At 49.9% G+C, this 24,495-nt stretch overlaps 1 protein-coding gene and 1 non-coding gene across 3 annotated transcripts in view; both read left to right on the plus strand.

Moving 5' to 3' along the window:
* Positions 1-24,495, plus strand: part of LOC134936469 (hepatic lectin-like) — a 124,701-nt gene that overhangs the window by 60,564 nt on the left and 39,642 nt on the right. Inside the window, exons 3-4 of one of the 2 annotated variants that reach the window (XM_063931509.1) lie at positions 880-942; positions 12,348-12,395. In XM_063931509.1, coding sequence (XP_063787579.1) covers positions 880-942; positions 12,348-12,395 — 111 coding nt within the window. The remainder of the gene's footprint in view (positions 1-879; positions 943-12,347; positions 12,396-24,495) is intronic. The other variant, XM_063931510.1, reaches the window with a different exon arrangement.
* Positions 1,184-1,255, plus strand: TRNAE-CUC (transfer RNA glutamic acid (anticodon CUC)). Its single transcript has one exon. It is a non-coding gene; the product is annotated as a tRNA-Glu (tRNA).

Genomic DNA, 24,495 nt, shown 5'->3' on the forward strand with positions numbered 1-24,495 from the left:
GGAGGTGCTGTCCCTGCAGTGCTGGCTCCTACAAAGTGACAGGAGCCGAGTGCTGCACATAATATAACAGTGCAGCACTCGGCTTCTGTCACTCTGCAGGAGCCGGCATTTTGGTGTCACCCCTCGGCGGGTGACACCCGGGAGCGGGCCGCACCCCCCTTGTGACGCCACTGCGCCTCCACCAGTAACAAAGTGCTGTTGCGGCTCCCTCCTCCACCTCCCTCCCCCGTACCGCTGCTTCTCTCCTGTCCGGGCGGCTGTGTGCTGCGGGCAGCGGTTGCCTGCAGCACACAGCGGCATGTAATGAGTCAGTTTGACTCATTACATGCTTTGGGCCCCTGGACAGAGGCGGGCCCCAGTGCAACGCACTGGTTGCACTGGCGGTAGTTCCGCCTCTGACTGGGGGTCATTCCGAGTTGATCGCTAGCTGCCATTGTTCGCTGCGTAGCGATCAGTGAAAAAAAAGGCTAATCTGCACATGTGTATGCACCGTAGTGCGCACGCGCGTCGTACGGGTACAAAGTCCTTTGTGGTTTTGCACTGGTTCTAGCGACGATTCCAATCGCACAGCCGAACGCAAGGAGATTGACAGGAAGTGGGAGTTTCTGGGTGTCAACTGACCGTTTTCTGGAGTGTTTGGAAAAACGCAGGCGTGGCCGGGCGTTTGCTGGGCGGGTATCTGACGTCATTACCGTGTCACTCGTCGCAGCACACCTGCAAAGCGAAAATACACTCCCTCGTGGGCAGCAACTTGCATGGCTGCTAAAAACTGCTAGCGAGCGATCAACTTGGAATGACCCCCACTGTCAGCTACCAGGCTGACAAATACGGGAAAGCCCTATACCCATCGATAACAGACCATTCTTTTGTTTCTTACAGCCACTACATCCAGTACATCTCAGACAGTCAGTAAGGCAGAGCTTGATGGCTTTAACAAAACAGGTAAGGCAATTCAAAGGCGAATGGGATGAGTTCTTCCAACTGATTGCACCACATTTAAGTTTAAAAGTGCATTTGTTGTAGATATATTATACATCGTAATATGTGAATGTTAATGTTTCTTTGCCCTTGTCAGCTGTGGCCAAGCCATCTTGGAGGCGTGGCTTCCCTTCTCTGTCAGGCTCAGACCTGTTTAGTTGGCCATTACGTACAAGTATTGCTGCTGCTGCAACCTGATACAACTTCCCTGGTGGTCTAGTGGTTAGGATTCGGCGCTCTCACCGCCGCGGCCCGGGTTCGATTCCCGGTCAGGGAATAAGTGTTTTATTGCATTTCCGTATTATATATATGCTGGCAAGTATGAGCAACATCTGTCATACAAATATCATGACACTGATAGTTGTAGTGCGGTATAAATAGCATTAGTGATGGGACTGTGCAGCAATGTAACTTTGTGTGAGTGCCAATGAGCTTCTCTATTGACAAAACTCTGATATATTCTTACTTACATTAGAATTAATTACATACCTGAAAACATTATCTATTGCCATCTATTTATATGACTCATACATACTCCACAGTGCTTTATAGAGAATATTTAGTCATTCATATCAGTCCTTGCCCCATTGGAGCTTACAGTCTGTGGGCCTCATTCAGAGATGTATGCTAATGCATTCACAATTGTATATTTGTATACAACTAATGTGCGAAAATATGCTAAGGCTGTAGTCACCTGGAAATATATTGAGACGTCCCCCGACAGCCTCGCAAAGATGCTGCATCCATTGCAAATAATTTGATTATTGGTGTTCTATGGTCATGGTCATGCAGCATGGCCGCAGTAAGTAAAACGCCAGAGCCCTTTCTACTGCATATCGGATCACAGGCTGAGACATTCCCCGAAAAACGGCCACGACACACCTGCGTATGAGTAGCCACACACATGATGCCACCCACAAATGTCTCTGGCTGTCAATCACTTTACACACCAGACCATTGCAGCACATGTGCAGTGTAACAGAATCAGGCCCTATATTCTCTACCACGTGACACACACACAGGTTCATTTTTGTCACTAGTCAGTTAACTCACCAGTATACTTTTGGAGTGTTGGAGGAAACCCGGGGAAGCACAGGGAGAATATACAAACTCAACACAGTTGGGGCCATCCATCCACATTTTAATTATTGCTTCACACCCCATAGCAGTACCTAGGAAAACTTGCAATGTCGGCAGTACTGTATACAGGGTCGGACTGGCCCACAGGGGTACCAGGGAAACCACCGGTGGGCCCCACTGCCTGAGTGCCACTCCTTCCTCTAGGGATCAGGTTCCAGACTGTGCACTTGTATTATACATGGTAGATATGTTGCATTACACTGCACTAGACTATTGTGTATTTCAAGACTCAGTGGAGGCTGGCCACACCCCCTTTGTAGGCTGGCCACACCCTTAAGTATGGGCCCCTATCACTGCATTCCCCTGGTGGGCCCTACATGCTCTAGTCCGACACTGACTGTATATTGCACACCTCTTAGATTTTAATTCTCACTAAAAAGCGAGACAGCCTTAATGACTCTTATAAAATGTTTTGTTTTTAAACTGAGTTATTTATTTTAAAGCATTATTTATTTATTTTTACCGCATTTTCAAATGTACTAAGACCCTACCACCATTTTTTCGTCGCCCAGGGTATCGCCATCTCTGGATGGCGATACCCTATAGAAGCCTATGGGCTTCTTATCGCCGGCCGACGCAACCCGCCGCCTCCGCCGCAGATGCCTCCCCCCCGGCATACCTTCCTCCAGGCAGCCCTGGTACCGGAAGGTAATCTCCTCCGCCCCCTAGCAACCCAGCTGGAGGTCCTTTCGGCTGCGGGGGGGGGAGGAGGAGGCGCCGGGGACAGCCTGCTGCTGCTTCCCAGCGCGCGGGCAGTGTGGAGACCCCAGGGAGGTGACAGAGACCCCGCGAAGACCACCTCACAGGTATCGGGGGGGGGGGGGGGGGGGCTCCCGTCACCGCATTGCGATATTGATCGCATGTTAGTACATATGCGATCAACATCGCTGCGATAAGCGGCGAGCGGCGGCGATGTATCTTAATACATCCCGCACTGGGTGTGCACGTGCTCAAAGGGCTTCCGCCTGCGATCGCTGCTGTTGCAGCGGTCGGGTCTGAATTAGGCCCTAATTTCACTCAGGGCTTGCCAGCAGAATTGCGCATTTGGTGGGAAGGGTAAATAATACTGGTCTCACATGCATATTTTTAACCAAGGGTAGAGCTGGTGGGAAGAGAGCACTGACAACGTTGCTGATGATGATGACTATAAAACTAAGGGCCCAATTCAGCAGTGAACGCTGAAGTGCGGAAAATAAGATTTTAATCACCGGTAAATCTATTTCTTGTAGTCCGTAGTGGATGCTGGGGACTCCGTAAGGACCATGGGGAATAGCGGCTCCGCAGGAGACTGGGCACAACTAAAGAAAGCTTTAGGACTACCTGGTGTGCACTGGCTCCTCCCACTAAGACCCTCCTCCAGACCTCAGTTAGGATACTGTGCCCGGAAGAGCTGACACAATAAGGAAGGATTTTGAATCCCGGGTAAGACTCATACCAGCCACACCAATCACACCGTATAACTCGTGATACTATACCCAGTTAACAGTATGATAACAACTGAGCCTCTCAACAGATGGCTCAACAATAACCCTTTAGTTAGGCAATAACTATATACAAGTATTGCAGACAATCCGCACTTGGGATGGGCGCCCAGCATCCACTACGGACTACGAGAAATAGATTTACCGGTGAGTAAAATCTTATTTTCTCTAACGTCCTAAGTGGATGCTGGGGACTCTGTAAGGACCATGGGGATTATACCAAAGCTCCCAAACGGGCGGGAGAGTGCGGATGACTCTGCAGCACCGAATGAGCAAACTCTAGGTCCTCCTCAGCCAGGGTATCAAACTTGTAGACTCTTGCAAGAGTGTTTGAACCCGACCAAGTAACAGCTCGGCAAATTTGTAAAGCAGAGACCCCTCGGGCAGCCGCCCAAGAAGAGCCCACCTTCCTCGTGGAATGGGCTTTCACAGATTTAGGGTGCGGCAGTCCAGCCGCAGAATGTGCAAGTTGAATCGTGCTACAGATCCAGCGAGCAATAGTCTGCTTAGAAGCAGGAGCACCCAGCTTGTTGGGTGCATACAGGATAAATAGCGAGTCAGTTTTCCTGACTCCAGCCGTCCTGGAAACATATACTTTTCAGGGCCCTGACTACGTCCAGAAACTTGGAATCCTCCAAGTCCCAAGTAGCCGCAGGCACCACAATAGGTTGGTTCACATGAAAAACTGCTACCACCTTAGGAAGGAATTGGGAACGAGTCCTCAGTTCCGCCTTATCCATATAAAATACAGATAAGGGCTTTTGACAAAGCCGCCAATTCTGATACACGCCTGGCCGACGCCAAGGCCCACAGCATGACCACTGTCCACGTGAGGTATTGTAGCTCCACGGATTTAAGTGGCTCAACTCAATGCGACTTCAGGAAATCCAACACTACGTTGAGATCCCACGGTGCCACTGGAGGCACAAACGGGGGCTGACTATGCAGCACTCCCTTAACAAAAGTCTGAACTTCAGGCAGTGAAGTCAGTTCTATTTTTGAAGAAAATCGATAGAGCCGAAATCTGGACCTTAATGGAACCCAATTTTAGGCCCATAGTCACCTCTGACTTGTAGGAAGTGCAGAAATCTACCCAGCTGAAATTCCTCCTTCGGGGCCTTACTGGCCTCACAGCACGCAACATATTTCCGCCATATGCGGTGATAATGGTTTGCGTTCACTTCTTCCCTAGCTTTAAATAGCGTAGGGATAACTTCCTCCAGGATGCCCTTTTCCTTCAGGATCCGGCGTTCAACCGCCATGCCGTCAAACGCAGCCGCGGTAAGTCTTGGAACAGACAGGGCCCCTGCTGCAGCAGGTCCTGTCTGAGCGGCAGAGGCCATGGGTCCTCTGAGATCATTTCTTGGAGTTCTGGGTACCAAGCTCTTCTTGGCCACCCGAAACAATGAGTATAGTTCTTACTCCTCTCCTTCTTATTATTCTCATTACCCTGGGTATGAGAGGCAGAGAAGGGAACACATACACCGACTGGTACACCCACGGTGTTACCAGAGGGTCCACAGCTATCGCCTGAGGGTCCCTTGACCTGGCGCAATATCTTTGTAGCTTTTGGTTGAGGCGGGACGCCATCCTGTCCACCTGTGGCCTTTCCCCATGGTGTACAATCATTTGGAAGACTTCTAGATGAAGTCCCCACTCTCCCGGGTGGAGGTCGTGTCTGCTGAGAAAGTCTGCTTCTCAGTTGTCCACTCCGGGAATGAACACTGCTGACAGTGCTAACACATGATTTTCCGCCCATCGGAGAATCCTTGTGGCTTCTGCCATCGCCATCCTGCTTCTTGTGCCGCCCTGTCGGTTTACATGAGCGAACGCCGTGATGTTGTCTAACTGGATCAGCACCGGCCGGTGTTGAAGCAGGGGTCTAGCCTGACTTAGGGCATTGTAAATGGCCCATAGTTCCAGAACATTTATGTGTAGGGAAGTCTCCTGACTTTTCCATAGGCCTTGGAAGTTTCTTCCCTGTGTGACTGCCCCCCAGCCTTGAAGGCTGGCATCCGTGGTCACCAGGACCCAGTCCTGTATGCCGAATCTGCGGCCCCCTAGAAGATGAGCACTCTGCAGTCACCACCACAGCGACACCCTGGCCCTTGGAGACAGGGTTATCCGCCGATGCATCTGAGGATGCGACCCGGACCACTTGTCCAACAGATCCCACTGGAAGATCCTTGCATGGGACTTGGCGAATGGAAATTCTTCGTAAGAAGCTACCATCTTTCCCAAGGCTCGCGTGCATTGATGCACCGATACCTGTATTTGTATTAGGAGGTCTCCGTCTAGAGACGCCAACTCCTTGGACTTCTCCTCCGGGAGAAACCCTTTTTATCCTGTTCTGTGTCCAGAACCATAGCCAGGAACAGTAGACGCGTCGTAGGAACCAGCAGCGACTTTGGAATATTCAGAATCCAGCCGTGCTGTTGTAGCACTTCCCGAGATAGTGCTACTCCGACGAACAACTGCTCCCTGGACCTCGCCTTTATAAGGAGATCGTCCAAGTACGGGATAAGTACTTCGGCCATTATCTTGGTAAATACCCTCAGTGCCGGGGACAGACCAACGGCAACGTCTGGAATTGGTAATGACAATCCTGTACCACCATTTTGAGGTACACCCGGTGAAGAGGGTAAATAGGGACATGCAGGTAAGTATCCTTGATGTCCAGTGATACCCTGAAATTTTCCAGGCTTGCAATAATCGCCCTGAGCGATTCCATTTTGAACTTGAACCTTCGTGTTCAAGAATTTCAATTTTAGAATGGGTTTCAACCGAACCGTCTGGTTTCGGTACCACAATCATTTTGGAATAGTAACCCCGGCCTCGTTGAAGGAGGGGTACCTTGATTTCACCTGCTGGAAGTACAGCTTCTGAATTACCGCCAGTACTACCTTTCTCCGAGGGCAGCAGGCAAGGCTGATGTGAGGCAACGGCGAGGGAGAGTCGTCTCGAACTCCAGCCTGTATCCCTGTGATACTACTTGCAGAACCTAGGGATCCACCTGTGGGCAAGCCCACTGGTCCCTGCAGTTCCCGAGACGCGCCCCCACCGCACCTGTCTCCACCTGTGGAGCCCCAGCATCATGCGGTGGACTCAGAGGAAGCGAGGGAAGATATTTGATCCTGGGAACTGGCTGACTGGTGCAGCTTTTTCCTTCTTCCCTTGTCTCTGTGCAGAAAGGAAGCGCCTTTGACCCGCTTGCTTTTCTGAAGCCGAAAGGACTGTACCTGAAAATACGGTGCTTTCTTAGGCTTTTGTGAGGAAACCTGAGGTAAAAATTTTTCTTCCCAGCTGTTGCTGTGGATACGAGGTCCCAGAGACCATCCCCAAACAATTCCTCACCCTTATAAGGCAGAATCTCCATGTGCCTTTTAAAGACAGCATCACCTGTCCACTGCCGGGTTTCTAATACCCTCCTGGCAGAATGGACATTGCATTAATTCTGGATGCCAGCCGGCAAATATCCCTCTGTGCATCCTTTATATATAAGACACCGTCTTAAATATGCTCAATGTTAGCAAAATATTATCCCTGTCTTAGTGTATTAATATTATCTGACAGGGTATCAGACCACGCTGCAGCAGCACTATTTATGCTGAGGCAATTGCACGTTTCAGTATATAACCTGAGTGTGTAAATACAGACTTCAGGATCGCCTCCTGCTTTTTATCAGCGGGTTCCTTCAAGGTGGCCGTATCCTAAGACGGCAGTGCCACCTTTTGACAAAAGTGTGAGCGCCTTATCCACCCTAAGGGATATCTCCCAACGTGACCTATCCTCTGGCGGGAAAGGGTACGCCAGCAGTAACTTTTTAGAAATTACCAGTTTCTTATCGGGGGAAACCACGCTTCTTTACACACTTCATTCATTCATCTGATGGGGGAACAAAACACTGGCTGCTTTTTCTCCCCAAAAATAAAACCCCTTTTATGTGGTACTTGGGTTCATGTCAGAAAATGCGTAACACATTTTTAATTGCCGTGATCATGTAACGGATGTTCCTAATGGATTGTGTATATGTCTCAACCTCGTCGACACTGGAGTCAGACTCCGTGTCGACATCTGTGTCTGCCATCTGAGGTAACGGGCGTTGTTTGAGCCCCTGATGGCCTTTGAGACGCCTGGGCAGGCGCGGGCTGAGAAGCCGGCTGTCCCACAGCTGTCACGTCATCCAGCCTTTTATGTAAGGAGTTGACACTGTCGGTTAATACCTTCCACCTATCCATCCACTCTGGTGTCGGCCCCACAGGGGGCGACATCCCATTTATCGGCCTCTGCTCCGCCTCCACGTAACCTTCCTCATCCAACATGTCGACACAGCCGTACCGACACACCGCACACACACAGGGAATGCTCTGACTGAGGACAGGACCCCACAAAGTACTTTGGGGAGACCGAGAGAGAGTATGCCAGCACACACCAGAGCGCTCTATAATGCAGGGATTAACACTATAACTGAGTAATTTTTCCCCCAATAGCTGCTTGTATACATATATTGCGCCTAAATTTAGTGCCCCCCCTCTCTTTTTAACCCTTTGAGCCTGAAAACTACAGGGGAGAGCCTGGGGAGCTGTCTTCCAGCTGCACTGTGTGTTATGATTCCAGTACTCCTGACCGGAAGAGATCTCATGGCAATGGCCAGAGTACTGGAAGGGAATGCTGGTTACGGAAGCTGGAAAGACTAGTTGCCCCTGGCGCCCTAACTCTATTGTCTCACCCGTGCTATCGGAAATCCCTTGCGAGACTATGGTTTCTTGAGCCCCTGGCAGCCACGTTTGAAAGGCGGATTATGTCTGCCCAACTCCGGTGCCCCCCGGTCTTAGTGAGAGACAAAGGGAAATCTGAGGCAGGATGATGACAAGAGGACCTCTGACTGACAACAGGCCAGGGGCAACAAGCTAACTAACCAAACCAGAAGTATGCGCGGAAAAACCGCCAGATAAAAGGACAACCAAAATCCACTAGTCCGTTACTCCTACCCAGCACCGCTGGATACCAGAGTGGATCTGTGGGAGCGGAATCCTCCGCAAAAGCTCCGAAACACAAATAATAAATAATAAAGCGGCCAAGCCGCAACACGCGGCTACGCCGTGACTCACGAACACCACTGGATGTTTAAAGGTGCTCAGTCAGGACTCCAGGAACAGATGACAACTTCCGAGTACAGGACAACTGAGGACAGGAACGACCGGGTACAGCAGGACTGTAAACACTCTCAGCAAACAGATACAGCATGCAGGTAGCTATTACCGGCGTCTGTGAGAAGCCCTGGGAGTGTACTTAACAGGGAGTCCTCCAATCAGCTGTTTAGAGGCTGATTGGACTAAATGCCGTGCAGCTGCCTTGCTGCACGGCCAGGAAACAGGTGCCCTTATTAATTTAAATGGACCCAGCAACGGGGAACGCGGTCCGCCAGTGGCGTCCCCGTTGCTAGGGTCCGTGCGGCTCCGTGCGCCCGGCGTCTAGCGTTGCCAGGGAGCCGGCGGCTGTACGCGCACGGCGTCCCTGGTTGCTAGGCGCCGGGCCGCACCGACGAGCGGACCCCGGCGCCTAACACTGTGAAGAGAAAATGGCGCCCGTGTGCTGAGGGAGAAGCCCCGCCCCTTTTTCGGCTGACTTTCTCCCGCTTTTTCTGGAATACTGGCAGGGGTAATTTTACATCTATATAGCCTCTAGGACTATATATGATGTAGATTTGCCAGCCAAGGTGTCATATATTGCCCTCAGGGCACCCCCCCAGCGCCCTGCACCCATCAGTGACCAGAGTGTGAGGTGTACATGAGGAGCAATGGCGCACAGCTGCAGTGCTGTGCGCTACCTTGGTGAAGACCGAAGTCTTCTGCCACCGATTTTCCGGACTCTTCATGCTTCTGGCTCTGTAAGGGGGACGGCGGCGCGGCTCCGGGAACGAACACCAAGGTCGGGTCCTGCGGTCGATCCCTCTGGAGCTAATAGTGTCCAGTAGCCTAAGAAGCCCAAACTACCACCTGTTAGGTAGGTTCGCTTCTTCTCCCCTTAGTCCCTCGCTGCAGTGAGTCTGTTGCCAGCAGATCTCACTGTAAAATAAAAAACCTAAATATACTTTCTTTCTAGGAGCTCAGGAGAGCCCCTAGTGTGCATCCAGCTCAGCCAAGCACAAGAATCTAACCGAGGTCTGGAGGAGGGTCTTAGTGGGAGTAGCTAGTGCACACCAGGTAGTCCTAAAGCTTTCTTTAGTTGTGCCCAGTCTCCTGCGGAGCCGCTAGTCCCCATGGTCCTTACGGAGTCCCCAGCATCCACTTAGGACGTTAGAGAAATTGGTATTTGGTGATTTCCGCACTTTTGCGCATGCGTGCATGCCACTGTGCGCATACGTGAGGACTTAAACTGCAATTGCAGTCCTTGTCCCGGCGGGGGTCCGGGACTCTGCATTTTGGGGGGTGTCGTGGTGTCGCATACAGGGGATGCAGTCCACACAATGGAGGCATGGCCTGATCATTTGCGTGGTTGGTCGCTGCGTTTGCATGACGTCACACGCAGCCGCTGCGACCCAAAATATGGCGGCCTGTCAACAAAGGCAGGGGGCTACCCTTAACATGGGAGCACTTAGCAGGGGTGTGGGGGACCCGCATGCGGGATGGCCTTGCCCTGTGCTGGGCCGCCCCCCGCATGCTAGAGAAAGGAGTTGTAGTTTTGTTATTTCTGCAAAACTACAACTCATGCTGAATTAGGCCCTAAGTGTGCAGATAGGAACTGTCCAGACACGTTTATCGCTGCATGCAGGAATCAGTTCTGTGCACGCAAAGTGGTGGCAATTCTAATCTGTCCTCAAGCAAAGAATGACATTGCGGGACCTGATAGATAGATAGATAGATAGATAGATAGATAGATAGATAGATAGATAGATAGATAGATAGATAGATACACTCACACACTCAAGGAATACTACTGATAGACAGGGATGTGTTTTCTATGTAAGGGTAGGAGGGCATGTGCCCGAAGCAGCAGCCACCAGGGGTAACAACTTTCTATTTCAATGTTATTACTTACATTTGCTTTGTTTTTTTTGAGTCTGGTAAGTGGAGATTTCTCCTTTTGCACTCACTCGGAGCACAATGGGGATAAGCTAAAAACTACCTGACAAAATGGACCCCACTCCAATCCATCCAAGCTAGAGTAGGGCCTTACCAAAATGATCCATTCATTTGCATATATTTTTCCAAGGAAACCCCTGATTCCGATATGTTATCTCCTGGTTTTGGACTATAAAATCTGGACTCTCTCCAAAAAACAGGGCTGTTGCGAAGCATTCAACACTATAAATATGAGATTAGCCCTATAGACAGTCAGAAATGGGTTCCATTGCCTAGCTATTTCTGACTTATGTAGTGCCCTCTTTTAGTGCATTTCTCTTCAGCACTTGCTTTACTTCAGTTGGGCCTTGCACAAGGTTCTAGCATTTGTTATCACAGATCCTGTGGGCAAATAGGAGACCCTGTAGGGTTTACAGCAAGGACATTTGTGCAAAATGTAGCTGCCGTAACTCAGGGTCGGACTGGACCTCAGGGGTACAGGGGAAACCCCTCGGTGCCCCCCCCCCCCTTCTAGGGTCTTTGAAAGATCAGGTTCCAGACTGTCAATTTGAATTATACATTATACATAAATATAGAGTGTAGATTTATTTCCCCCGGCCAACAATTTACAGGACACCACAGTTCCTAATTATTATTATTTTTATTATTATTATTATCCTTTATTTATATGGTGCCACAAGGGTTCTGCAGTGACCAATTACAGAGTACATAAACAAATAAACAGAAAAACAGCAACTTACAGTTGATGACAGTACAGGACAAGTACAGGGTAAATAAACATAGCTACATCAGCAGATGACACTGGAATAAGTATCAGGTGGCAGAAGACTGCTGGAGTTGGTGCAGTTGAAGATTATTAAAGTAAGAGAAAGGATAAGCACATAAGGGAAGAGGGCCCTGCTCGTGAGAGCTTACATTCTAAAGGGGAGGGGTAGACAGACAGGGTTGACACAGATAGGGTACATAGAGAGCGTGGAACAGAGGGTTAGGATGAGATTTGGCTGGGTTTGGTGAAGGAGTGGGTCTTGAGAGCCCGTTTGAAGTTTTGTAGAGAGGTGGAGTGTCTAAGGGGGAGAGGTAGGGAATTCCAGAGAAAGGGAGCAGCACGTGAAAAATCTTGAGGTAGGAGTGAGAGGAAGTAATCCGTAGGCAGGAGAGTCAGCGTGCATTAGCAGAGCGAAGAGGACGGGTGGGAGTGTAAAGGGAGATAAGGTCAGAGATGTAGATGGGAGAGGAGTCTGTGAGGGCTTTGTAAGTGAGTGTGAGAAGCTTGAAATGGATTCTGAAAGGGAAGGGGAGTCAGTGAAGGTCTTGTAAGAGAGGAGAGGTGGACGTAGTGCGTTTGGTGAGGAAAATGAGCCGGGCAGCAGCATTCAGGACAGATTGGAGTGGAGAGAGGTATTTGCCAGGAATGCCACACCCCCTGCACCTATATAGTTCCACCACTGGCAGAGTGGGTTATTTACTCATGGATTAGAATTCTATTGCTAAAAGCTGATTGGTTGGTTTGGATTACAGCAGAGTTTTACCTTTACCTCACATATAAATCTGGTTAATTCCATCCAATGTGAGGGGACACTTTTTTTTAAGATACAAGATATGTATACACAAGTTGCTGTGTTTGTTCATAAATACGTAAGTAGGATTTTTTTTTCTCCTGCAGTCAGTGAACTTACTTCATGGGTGAACCAGCTGGAAGCATCTGCAAAGAGTAAGAGAATGAATGTAATACAATCTTTGGATATTGTAATGTGAACTTTGTAAATACAAATTTCTCCCTGCTTCCTCAGACCAATGATTCACATACACAAAAGTCTGATAACCTGTAATGTAAAACGTTTTTAATAATATTAGCAATCAATCTATTTTTATTATTTATTTCAACTTGCACCCAGGGCCAAAAATAAGATTTTACTCACCGGTAAATCTATTTCTCGTAGTCCGTAGTGGATGCTGGGAACTCCGTAAGGACCATGGGGAATAGACGGGCTCCGCAGGAGACTGGGCACTCTAAAAGGAAGATTAGGTACTATCTGGTGTGCACTGGCTCCTCCCTCTATGCCCCTCCTCCAGACCTCAGTTAGGATACTGTGCCCGGGTAAGACTCATACCAGCCACACCAATCACACCGTATAACTCGTGATACTATACCAAGGTAACAGTATGAAATATAACTGAGCCTCTCAACATATGGCTCAACAATAACCCTTTAGTTAAGCAATAACTATATACAAGTATTGCAGACAATCCGCACTTGGGATGGGCGCCCAGCATCCACTACGGACTACGAGAAATAGATTTACCGGTGAGTAAAATCTTATTTTCTCTGACGTCCTAGTGGATGCTGGGAACTCCGTAAGGACCATGGGGATTATACCAAAGCTCCCAAACAGGCGGGAGAGTGCGGATGACTCTGCAGCACCGAATGAGAGAACTCAAGGTCCTCCTCAGCCAGGGTATCAAATTTGTAGAATTTAGCAAACGTGTTTGCCCCTGACCAAGTTGCAGCTCGGCAAAGTTGTAAAGCCGAGACCCCTCGGGCAGCCGCCCAAGATGAGCCCACTTTCCTTGTGGAATGGGCTTTTACTGATTTAGGATGCGGCAATCCAGCCGCAGAATGCGCCAGCTGAATTGTGCTACAAATCCAGCGAGCAATAGTCTGCTCAGAAGCAGGAGCACCTAGTTTGTTGGGTGCCTACAGGATAAAAAGCGAGTCAGTTTTCCTGACTCCAGCCGTCCTGGAAACATAAATTTTCAAGGCCCTGACTACGTCCAGTAACTTGGAATCTTCCAAGCCCCTAGTAGCCGCAGGCACTACAATAGGTTGGTTCAAGTCAAAAGCTGATACCACCTTAGGGAGAAACTGGGGACGAGTCCTCAATTCTGCCCTATCCATATGGAAAATCAGATAAGGGCTTTTACATGACAAAGCCGCCAATTCTGACACACGCCTGGCCGAAGCCAAGGCCAATAACATGACCACTTTTTTCCACGTGAGATATTTCAGATCCACAGTTTTAAGTGGCTCAAACCAATGTGATTTCAGGAAACTCAACACCACGTTGAGATCCCAAGGTGCCAAAGGAGGCACAAAAGGGGCTGAATATGTAGCACTCCCTTTACAAATGTCTGAACTTCAGGCAGTGAAGCCAGTTCTTTCTGGAAGAAAATCGACAGAGCCGAAATCTGGACCTTAATGGAACCCAATTTTTAGGCCCATAGTCACTCCCGACTGTAGGAAGTGCAGAAAACGACCCAGCTGAAATTCCTCTGTAGGGGCCTTCCTGGCCTCACACCACGCAACATATTTTCGCCAAATACGGTGATAATGGTTTGCGGTTACTTCTTTCCTGGCTTTTATCAGCGTAGGAATGACTTCCTCCGGAATGCCCTTTTCCTTTAGGATCCGGAATTCAACCGCCATGCCGTCAAACGCAGCCGCGCGAAGTCTTGGAACAGACAGGGCCCCTGCTGTAACAGATCCTGTCTGAGCGGTAGAGGCCATGGGTCCTCTGATATAATTTCTTGAAGTTCTGGGTACCAAGCTCTTCTTGGCCAATCCGGAACCACGAGTGTCGTTCTTACTCCTCGCCTTCTTATTATTCTCAGTACCTTTGGTATGAGAGGCAGAGGAGGGAACACATAAACCGACTGGTACACCCACGGTGTCACTAGAGCGTCCACAGCTATCGCCTGAGGGTCCCTTGACCTGGCGCAATATCTCTTTAGCTTTTTGTTGAGGCGGGACGCCATCATGTCCACCTGTGGCCTTTCCCAACGGTTTACCAACAGTTTGAAGACTTCTGGATGAAGTCCCCACTCTCCCGGGTGTAGGTTGTGTCTGCTGAGGAAGTCTGCTTCCCAGTTGTCCACTCCCGGAATGAACACTGCTGACAGTGCTAACACGTGATTTTCCACCCATCGGAGAATCCTTGTGGCTTCTGCCATCGCCATCCTGCTTCTTGTGCCGCCCTGTCGGTTTACATGGGCGACTGCCGTGATGTTGTCTGATTGGAACAGTACCGGCTGGTTTTGAAGCAGAGGTCTTGCCTGACTTAGGGCATTGTAAATGGCCCTCAGTTCCAGAATATTTATGTGTAGGGATGACTCCTGACTTGACCAAAGCCCTTGGAAATTTTTTTCCCTGTGTGACTGCCCCCCAGCCTCGAAGGCTGGCATCCGTGATCACCAGGACCCAGTCCTGTATGCCGAATCTGCGGCCCTCTAGAAGATGAGCACTCTGCAGCCACCACAGCAGAGACACCCTGGTCCTTGGAGACAGGGTTATCAGCCGATGCATCTGAAGATGCGATCCTGTCCAAGAGGTCCCACTGAAAAGTTCTTGCATGGAACCTGCCGAATGGAACTGCTTCGTAGGAAGCTACCATTTTTTCCAGGACTCGCGTGCAGTGATGCACCGACACCTGTTTTGGTTTCAGGAGGCCTCTAACTAGAGATGACAGCTCCTTGGCTTTCTCCTGCGGGAGAAACACTTTTTTCTGTTCTGTGTCCAGAACCATCCCCAGGAACAGTAGATGCGTCGTAGGAACCAGCTGCGACTTTGGAATATTCAGAATCCAGCCGTGCTGTTGTAGCACTTCCCGAGATAGTGCTACTCTGACAAACAACTGCTCCCTGGACCTCGCCTTTATAAGGAGATTATCCAAGTACTGGATAATTCTTTCGGCCATTACCTTGGTAAATACCCTCGGTGCCGGGGACAGACCAACGGCAACGTCTGGAATTGGTAATGACAATTCTGTACCACAATTTTGAGGTACTCCTGGTGAGGAGGGTAAATAGGGACATGCAGGTAAGCATCCTTGATGTCCAGTGATACCATGAAATTCTCCAGGCTTGCAATAATCGCCCTGAGCGATTCCATTTTGAACTTGAACCTTCGTATATAAGTGTTCAAGGATTTCAATTTTAGAATGGGTCTCGCCGAACCGTCTGGTTTCGGTACCACAACATTTTTGGAATAGTAACCCCGGCCTTGTTGAAGGAGGGGTACCTTGATTTCACCTGCTGGAAGTACAGCTTGTGAATTGCCGCCAGTACTAACTCCCTATATCCGAGGGGAGCAGGCAAGGCTGATGCGAGGTAACGGCGAGGGGGAGTCGCCTCGAACTCCAGCTTGTAGCCCTGTGATACTACTTGCAGAACCCAGTGATTCACCTGTGGGCAAGCCCACTGGTCCCTGAAGTTCCCGAGACGCGCCCCCACCGCACCTGTCTGTGGAGCCCCAGCGTCATGCTGTGGACTCAGAGGAAGCGGGGGAGGATTTTTGATCCTGGGAACTGGCTGTCTGTGCAGCTTTTTCCTTCTTCCCTTGTGCAGAAAGGAAGCGCCTTTGGCCCCCTTGCTTTTCTGAAGCCGAAAGGACTGTACCCGATAATACAGTGCTTTCTTAGGGTGTGAGGAAACCTGAGGTAGAAATTTTTCTTCCCAGCTGTTGCTGTGGATACAAGGTCCCATAGACCATCCCCAAACAATTCCTCACCCTTATAAGGCATAATCTCCATGTGCCTTTTAAAGTCAACATCACCTGTCCACTGCCGGGTCTCTAATACCCTCCTGGCAGAATGGACCTTGCATTAATTCTGGACGCCAGCCGGCAAATATCCCTCTGTGCATCCCTCATATATAAGACTACGTCTTTAATATGCTCTATGTTAGCACCATATTCTCCCTGTCTAGGGTATTAATATTATCTGACAGGGTATCAGACCCTGCTGCAGCAGCACTATTCATGCTGAGGCAATTGCAGGTCTCAGTATAATACCTGAGTGTGTATATACAGACTTCAGGATAGCCTCCTGCTTTTTATCAGCAGGCTCCTTCAAAGTGGCCGTATCCTAAGACGGCAGTGCCACCTTTAATGACAAACGTGTGAGCGCCTTATCCACCCTAGGGGATATCTCCCAACGTGACCTATCCTCTGGCGGGAAAGGGTACGCCAGCAGTAATTTTTTTGAAATTACCAGTTTCTTATCGGGGGAACCAACGCTTCTTCACACACTTCATTCACTCATCTGATGGGGGAACAAAACACCGGCTGCTTTTTCTCCCCAAACATAAAACCCCTTTTATGTGGTACTTGGGTTCATGTCAGAAATGTGTAACACAATTTTTATTGCCGAGATCCTGCAACGGATGTTCCTAGTGGATTGTGTATATGTCTCAACCTCGTCGACACTGGAGTCAGACTCCGTGTCGACATCTGTGTCTGCCATCTGAGGTAACGGGCGTTTTTTGGAGCCCCTGATGGCCTTTGAGACGCCTGGGCAGGCGCGGGCTGAGAAGCCGGCTGTCCCTCAGCTGTTACGTCATCCAGCCTTTTATGTAAGGAGTTGACACTGTCGGTTAATACCTTCCACCGATCCATCCACTCTGGTGTCGGCCCCACAGGGGGCGACATCCCATTTATCGGCATCTGCTCCGCCTCCACATAAGCCTCCTCATCCAACATGTCGACACAGCCGTACCGACACACCGCACACACACAGGGAATGCTCTGACTGAGGACAGGACCCCACACAGCCCTTTGGGGAGACAGAGAGAGAGTATGCCAGCACACACCAGAGCGCTATATAATGTAGGGATAAACACTATCACTGAGTGAATTTTCCCCAATAGCTGCTTGTATAAACAATATTGCGCCTAAATTTAGTGCCCCCCCTCTCTTTTTAACCCTTTGAGCCTGAAAACTACAGGGGAGAGCCTGGGGAGCTGTCTTCCAGCTACACTGTGAAGAGAAAATGGCGCCAGTGTGCCGAGGGAGATAGCTCCGCTCCTTTTTCGCTGACTTTTCTCCCGCTTTTTTATGGATTCTGGCAGGGGTAATTATCACATATATAGCCTCTGGGGCTATATATTGTGATTATTTTGCCAGCCAAGGTGTTTTTATTGCTGCTCAGGGCGCCCCCCCCCAGCGCCCTGCACCCTCAGTGACCGGAGTGTGAAGTGTGTATGAGGAGCAATGGCGCACAGTTGCAGTGCTGTGCGCTACCTTGGTGAAGACTGAAGTCTTCTGCCGCCGATTTTCCGGACCATCTTCATGCTTCTGGCTCTGTAAGGGGGACGGCGGCGCGGCTCCGGGAACGAACACCAAGGACGGGTCCTGCGGTCGATCCCTCTGGAGCTAATGGTGTCCAGTAGCCTAAGAAGCCCAACCTAGCTGCAAGCAGGTAGGTTCGCTTCTTCTCCCCTTAGTCCCTCGTTGCAGTGAGCCTGTTGCCAGCAGGTCTCACTGTAAAATAAAAAACCTAACATATACTTTCTTTCTAGGAGCTCAGGAGAGCCCCTAGTGTGCATCCAGCTCGGCCGGGCACAGAAATCTAACTGAGGTCTGGAGGAGGGGCATAGAGGGAGGAGCCAGTGCACACCAGATAGTACCTAATCTTTCTTTTAGAGTGCCCAGTCTCCTGCAGAGCCAGTCTATTCCCCATGGTCCTTACGGAGTTCCCAGCATCCACTAGGACGTCAGAGAAATAAGCATTCTGGGGGGGGCCGGGTCAATTACACAAGGGTCCGCCCCACTCCTCCCCTCACACCTACATGAGCAGCTGCAATAGCGATGGCCATTGGTGTGTTCGCCATTGATGGTTACCATCGATGGCGAAACTGTGAGTGACCATCGATGGTCACTAACTATGCTCTGGGAGACCATGGATGGTTTCACTCGTCGATGGCCATCCCTGTGAGTTCTGTGAATGACCCGCGGGCCAATCACAGACTGGGGGTGGGGCTTCACAGGTGCTGGGGGCGGAGCTATGCTCCGTGTCCCAGCATCTTTAAAAAAAGAAAAGAAAAACTATTCGTTTAGGCAAAGCCATCGATGGAGAGAAACCATCTGTTTCTCTCCCATCGATGGTAAAACTATTCGATATCGGCCGTAAACCATCGATGATAAGGAATCACCATTGGTCGATGGCCATCCCTAAGCTGCACAGGCCATACCTACACTCCTGCAGTGTGGGCAGACTCCGAAGCCTCCTCTCAGACATTGTGCAGGCCAGCAGCAGAAAGCATGAGAGAGAGAGAGAGAGAGAGAGAGAGAGAGAGAGAGAGAGAGAGAGAGAGAGAGAGAGAGAGAGAGAGAGAGAGAGAGAGAGAGAGAGAGAGAGAGTGTGTGTGTGTGTGTGTGTGTGTGTGTGTGTGTGTGTGTGTGTGTGTGTCAAATGTCGTGTCTATTCACCCTTAGAGTGCGTTGTAAAGACCGATAGGAAGGGAAAAATTAATCTATATTTATTTATCTATTCCATTTGATGGCATAAAGATACCTTTATATGCATATATCCATCTATCACTGAGTGAGCGGGGTACGCTGGACCTGGATGTCTATATCTGCTCATTCAAAGACCCGTTTTTTGATCCATTTATTGTTGTGAAATACTACACATTGGTTGTCCTTTTTTTCCCGTTTCATATCGAAATAATACAAGTCGGATTCTACTCATCTGGAAGACTGGACAGAGACATCTGAGTCCGCATATTCAATCAGGAACGTAATTTCTCCTCTCTCCTTTTTTGTTTGTTTGCGCTGTGTGTACTAAGAAGGTTCAACTCGTCCCCTCTCTAAGAAGTGCTGAAGTATGCAGTGTAGAGCTTCCTCTGGGCCCTAACCACGGATTCAGGTGAAATCCCGGCCATCGGTATTCAGGCGGTCAGGAGACCGACACCGGAATCCCGACAGTCGAAATCCCGACATTGCTGCACTCGCCACGATTCGGGCTCCCCCTTGGGTGGTGGTGTGCACCCTAGAGGGAATACTGGACACCTGTCGGGATTTCGACTGCCGGCACTGATTCCGCTGTCAGGATTCCAGTCATGTCAGCGAACCCTAACCACTGCAGTGTTAAGCTAGGGTGGTGGTGCAGGCTGGAGATGAGCAGAATCGTCCCCGCATAGGCTGCAGCACCAGAGCTGCGTCAGAGTAGCTCAGGCTAGGGGCCGGGCTCCCTATTGTATGAACTGCTCAGCGGTCTGTGCCAGCTTTCTCTCTCCTCTGCCCAGTAACTGACTCATTTATTTCTGGCTTGCCTCCCATACGCTGCCAGGGGTGGTCTTCAGTATGCCGCCGGCCGGGATCCTGGCGACCAGCATACCGGCGCTGGGATCCTGAATGGCGGCATGCCGACACATATTCTCCCTCTTGGGGGTTCACGACACCCCTGGAGGGAGAATAAATAGCGTGGCCGCAGCATAGTGAGCGCAACGAGCCCGCAAGGGGCTTATTAGCGCTCTCCCAGCTGTCGGTATGCCGACGGTCGGGATCTTGGCGCCGGTATGCTGGCCCCCGGGATCCTGGCCGCCAGCCACTCATACTACACCCACTGCCAGAGTCAGGCCTTGACTATGGAATACTCATCTAAAGTTACAAGTGGATCCAAAATTTATAGGGCAGGATGTACTAAGCGGAAAATGCGGTAAACTCCCTGTTTACCGCATTTTCCTGATGTACTAACCCCCGGCCGGCAGGTCAGCGCCGCGGCGGGATACGCCAGCTTTAGCTGGCGATAGTCCATAAAAGCCTATGGGCTTCTCTCCGCGGCGCTGTGTGAGGGATCCGATCGGATCCCTCCCAGCATGCCCTGCGGCCGCCCCCGTCACCCCGCGCATGCGCAGACTGACTCCCGGGCCGAATCCCGGAAGTCAGGCTGCCGCTGTGCATCGCGGAGGTCAGCTCTTATCGGAAGAGCTGTCCTCCGCAATGCTGATCGCATATGTTAGTACATATGCGATCAGCATCGTGGCGCAGGGCGGCGATGTACATTAGTACATCCCGCCCACTGTGACTTCTAAGCTCTGGATAAGTACTCAGATACTTATTTATTTATTTATTTTGACAATCATTTTTCCATTTTCTAAAACTAGAAATACAAATTAACAAGTACATATTGGCCCTCATTCCGAGTTGTTCGCTCGGTATTTTTCATCGCATCGCAGTGAAAATCCGCTTAGTACGCATGCGCAATGTTCGCACTGCGACTGCGCCAAGTAACTTTACTATGAAGAAAGTATTTTTACTCACGGCTTTTTCTTCGCTCCGGCGAACGTAATGTGATTGACAGGAAATGGGTGTTACTGGGCGGAAACACGGCGTTTCAGGGGCGTGTGGCTGAAAACGCTACCGTTTCCGGAAAAAACGCAGGAGTGGCCGGGGAAACGGTGGGAGTGCCTGGGCGAACGCTGGGTGTGTTTGTGACGTCAACCAGGAACGACAAGCACTGAAATGATCGCACAGGCAGAGTAAGTCTGGAGCTACTCTGAAACTGCTAAGTAGTTAGTAATCGCATTATTGCGAATACATCGGTCGCAATTTTATGAAGCTAAGATTCACTCCCAGTAGGCGGCGGCTTAGCGTGTGTAACTCTGCTAAAATCGCCTTGCGACCGATCAACTCGGAATGAGGGCCATTACACGCCTCCTGTTTATTTTATATTTTCTCCACATATAATGCCTGCTTTCACAATGGCTTTTACTTTCAATTATCCCAAATATATATTTATATTGTTATTATTATTATTTTTTTTATATGGACCTTTTAGATATTTTTTAAATATTGTGTAGGCACTGTTTGAAATTGTTTTGCTTGTTGACTATGTGAACACTGACCAGATTAACGAAGGTTAATATGTAAATAGAGACAATGGGGCAGTGGCGTGCGGTGAGGTCAGTGGCTGGTGAGGCACTACAGCCATAATGTCCGCCGGATCTGCCGAAGACCCCTACCGCCGCCGAGCCAATGCCCGCTACTGCCACTGAGTCGATGCCCGCTGCCACCGCCACCGGCTTACAAACTCGCCCACCATAAACTGACCCAGCCCTCCGCCACTAATTTGCATCTCACTCCGATGCCGCCAATGCCCGCTGCCTGCCTGCTCATAATACTTGTTATATATTGTACATTTTTATAGAAAAAAAAATGAGTGTTTGGGACTGGGAAGGGAGTGGGAGGAGGACATGAATGCAATTCTGTTGTCCAGGGCTTCCATTAACTTAATGGAGAAGGGTCTGAATGGGTTAAAAATGTAAAAAAAAAATGCGTGAGGTCCCCCCTCCTTAGTATAACCAGCCTCGCTGCTCTTTGAGCCGATCCTGGTTGTTTAAATACTGGGGAAAAATTGGACAGGGGTTCCCCGTATTTAGACAACCAGCACCGGGCTCTTAGTCCTGTCCTGGTTCCAAAAATACGGGGGACAAAAGATGTAGGGGTCCCCCGTATTTTTAAAACCAGCACCGGGCTCCACTAGCCAGGAACATAATGCCACAGACGGGGGACAAATTTAGGTAGGTCGCCGTGGCATTACCCCCCCAACTAGTCACCCCTGGCCGGGGTTCCCTGGAGGAGTGGGGACCCCTTAAATCAAGGGGTCTCCCCCCCCCTCCAGGCACCCAAGGGCCAGGGGTGAAGCCAGAGGCTGTCCCCAGCACCCCTGGGCGGTGGGTGCCGGGCTGATAGTCATGAGTGTTAAAAAAAATAAGAATTTACTCACCGGTAATTCTATTTCTCGTAGTCCGTAGTGGATGCTGGGAACTCCGAAAGGACCATGGGGAATAGCGGGCTCCGAAGGAGGCTGGGCACTCTAGAAAGATTTAGGACTACCTGGTGTGCACTGGCTCCTCCCACTATGACCCTCCTCCAAGCCTCAGTTAGGACACTGTGCCCGTACGAGCGTACACAATAAGGAAGGATTTTGAATCCCGGGTAAGACTCATACCAGCCACACCAATCACACCGTACAACTCGTGATATGAATCCCAGTTAACAGTATGAAACAACTGAGCCTCTCAACAGATGGCTCAACAATAACCCGATTTAGTTAACAATAACTATGTACAAGTATTGCAGATAAACCGCACTTGGGATGGGCGTCCAGCATCCACTACGGACTACGAGAAATAGAATTACCGGTGAGTAAATTCTTATTTTCTCTAACGTCCTAGTGGATGCTGGGAACTCCGAAAGGACCATGGGGATTATACCAAAGCTCCCAAACGGGCGGGAGAGTGCGGATGACTCTGCAGCACCGAATAAGAGAACTCCAGGTCCTCCTCAGCCAGGGTATCAAATTTGTAGAATTTTGCAAACGTGTTTGCCCCTGACCAAGTAGCTGCTCGGCAAAGTTGTAAAGCCGAGACCCCTCGGGCAGCCGCCCAAGATGAGCCCACCTTCCTAGTGGAATGGGCATTTACAGATTTTGGCTGTGGCAGGCCTGCCACAGAATGAGCAAGCTGAATTGTACTACAAATCCAGCAAGCAATAGTCTGCTTAGAAGCAGGAGCACCCAGCTTGTTGGGTGCATACAGGATAAACAGCGAGTCAGATTTTCTGACTCCAGCCGTCCTGGAAACATATATTTTCAGGGCCCTGACAACGTCTAGCAACTTGGAGTCCTCCAAGTCCCTAGTAGCCGCAGGCACCACAATAGGCTGGTTCAGGTGAAACGCTGACACCACCTTTGGGAGAAATTGGGGACGAGTCCTCAATTCTGCCCTATCCATATGGAAAATCAGATAAGGGCTTTTACATGATAAAGCCGCCAATTCTGACACACGCCTGGCTGAAGCCAAAGCCAATAACATGACCACTTTCCACGTGAGATATTTCAGATCCACGGTTTTTAGTGGCTCAAACCAATGTGATTTTAAGAAACTCAACATCACGTTGAGATCCCAAGGTGCCACAGGAGGCACAAATGGGGGCTGAATATGCAGCACTCCTTTCACAAATGTCTGAACTTAAGGTACTGAAGCTAGTTCTTTTTGAAAGAAAATCGACAGAGCCGAGATCTGTACTTTAATGGAGCCTAGTTTTAGGCCCATATTCACTCCTGCTTGCAGGAAATGCAGAAAACGACCTAGTTGAAATTCCTCTGTTGGGGCCTTTTCGGCCTCACACCATGCAACATACTTCCGCCATATGCGGTGATAATGATTTGCTGTAACCTCTTTCCTAGCTTTAATAAGCGTAGGAATGACTTCCTCCGGAATGCCCTTTTCCTTCAGGATCCGGCGTTCAACCGCCATGCCGTCAAACGCAGCCGCGGTAAGTCTTGGAACAGACAGGGCCCCTGCTGTAGGAGGTCTTGTCTGAGCGGCAGAGACCACGGGTCCTCTGAGATCATCTCTTGAAGTTCCGGGTACCACGCTCTTCTTGGCCAATCCGGAACCACGAGAAATGTGTTTACACCTCGCTTTCTTATTATTCTCAATACCTTTGGTATGAGAGGTAGAGGAGGGAACACATAAACTGACTGGTACACCCACGGTGTCATTAGAGCGTCCACAGCTATCGCCTGAGGGTCTCTTGACCTGGCGCAATACCTCTCTAGTTTTTTGTTGAGGCGGGACGCCATCATGTCCACCTGTGGACGACCCCACTGATTTACAATCATTTGGAAGACTTCTGGATGAAGTCCCCACTCTCCCGGGTGGAGGTCGTGCCTGCTGAGAAAGTCTGCTTCCCTGTTGTCCACTCCCGGGATGAACACTGCTGACAGTGCTAGTACATGATTTTCCGTGTCCAACAGGTCCCACTGAAAAATCCTGGCATGGAATCTGCCGAATGGAATTGCTTCGTAAGAAGCTACCATCTTTCCCAGGACCCGCGTGCAGTGATGCACCGATACCTGTTTTGGTTTTAGGAGGTCTCTGACTAGAGAAGACAACTCCCTGGCTTTCTCCTCCAGGAGAAACACTTTTTTCTGGACTGTGTCCAGAATCATTCCCAGGAACATTAGACGTGTCGTCGGGACCAGCTGTGACTTTGGGATATTCAGAATCCAGCCGTGCTGGCGCAGCAC

Source organism: Pseudophryne corroboree, chromosome 6 (assembly GCF_028390025.1).
Source record: "Pseudophryne corroboree isolate aPseCor3 chromosome 6, aPseCor3.hap2, whole genome shotgun sequence".
In the NCBI taxonomy this organism is placed as follows: domain Eukaryota; kingdom Metazoa; phylum Chordata; class Amphibia; order Anura; family Myobatrachidae; genus Pseudophryne; species Pseudophryne corroboree.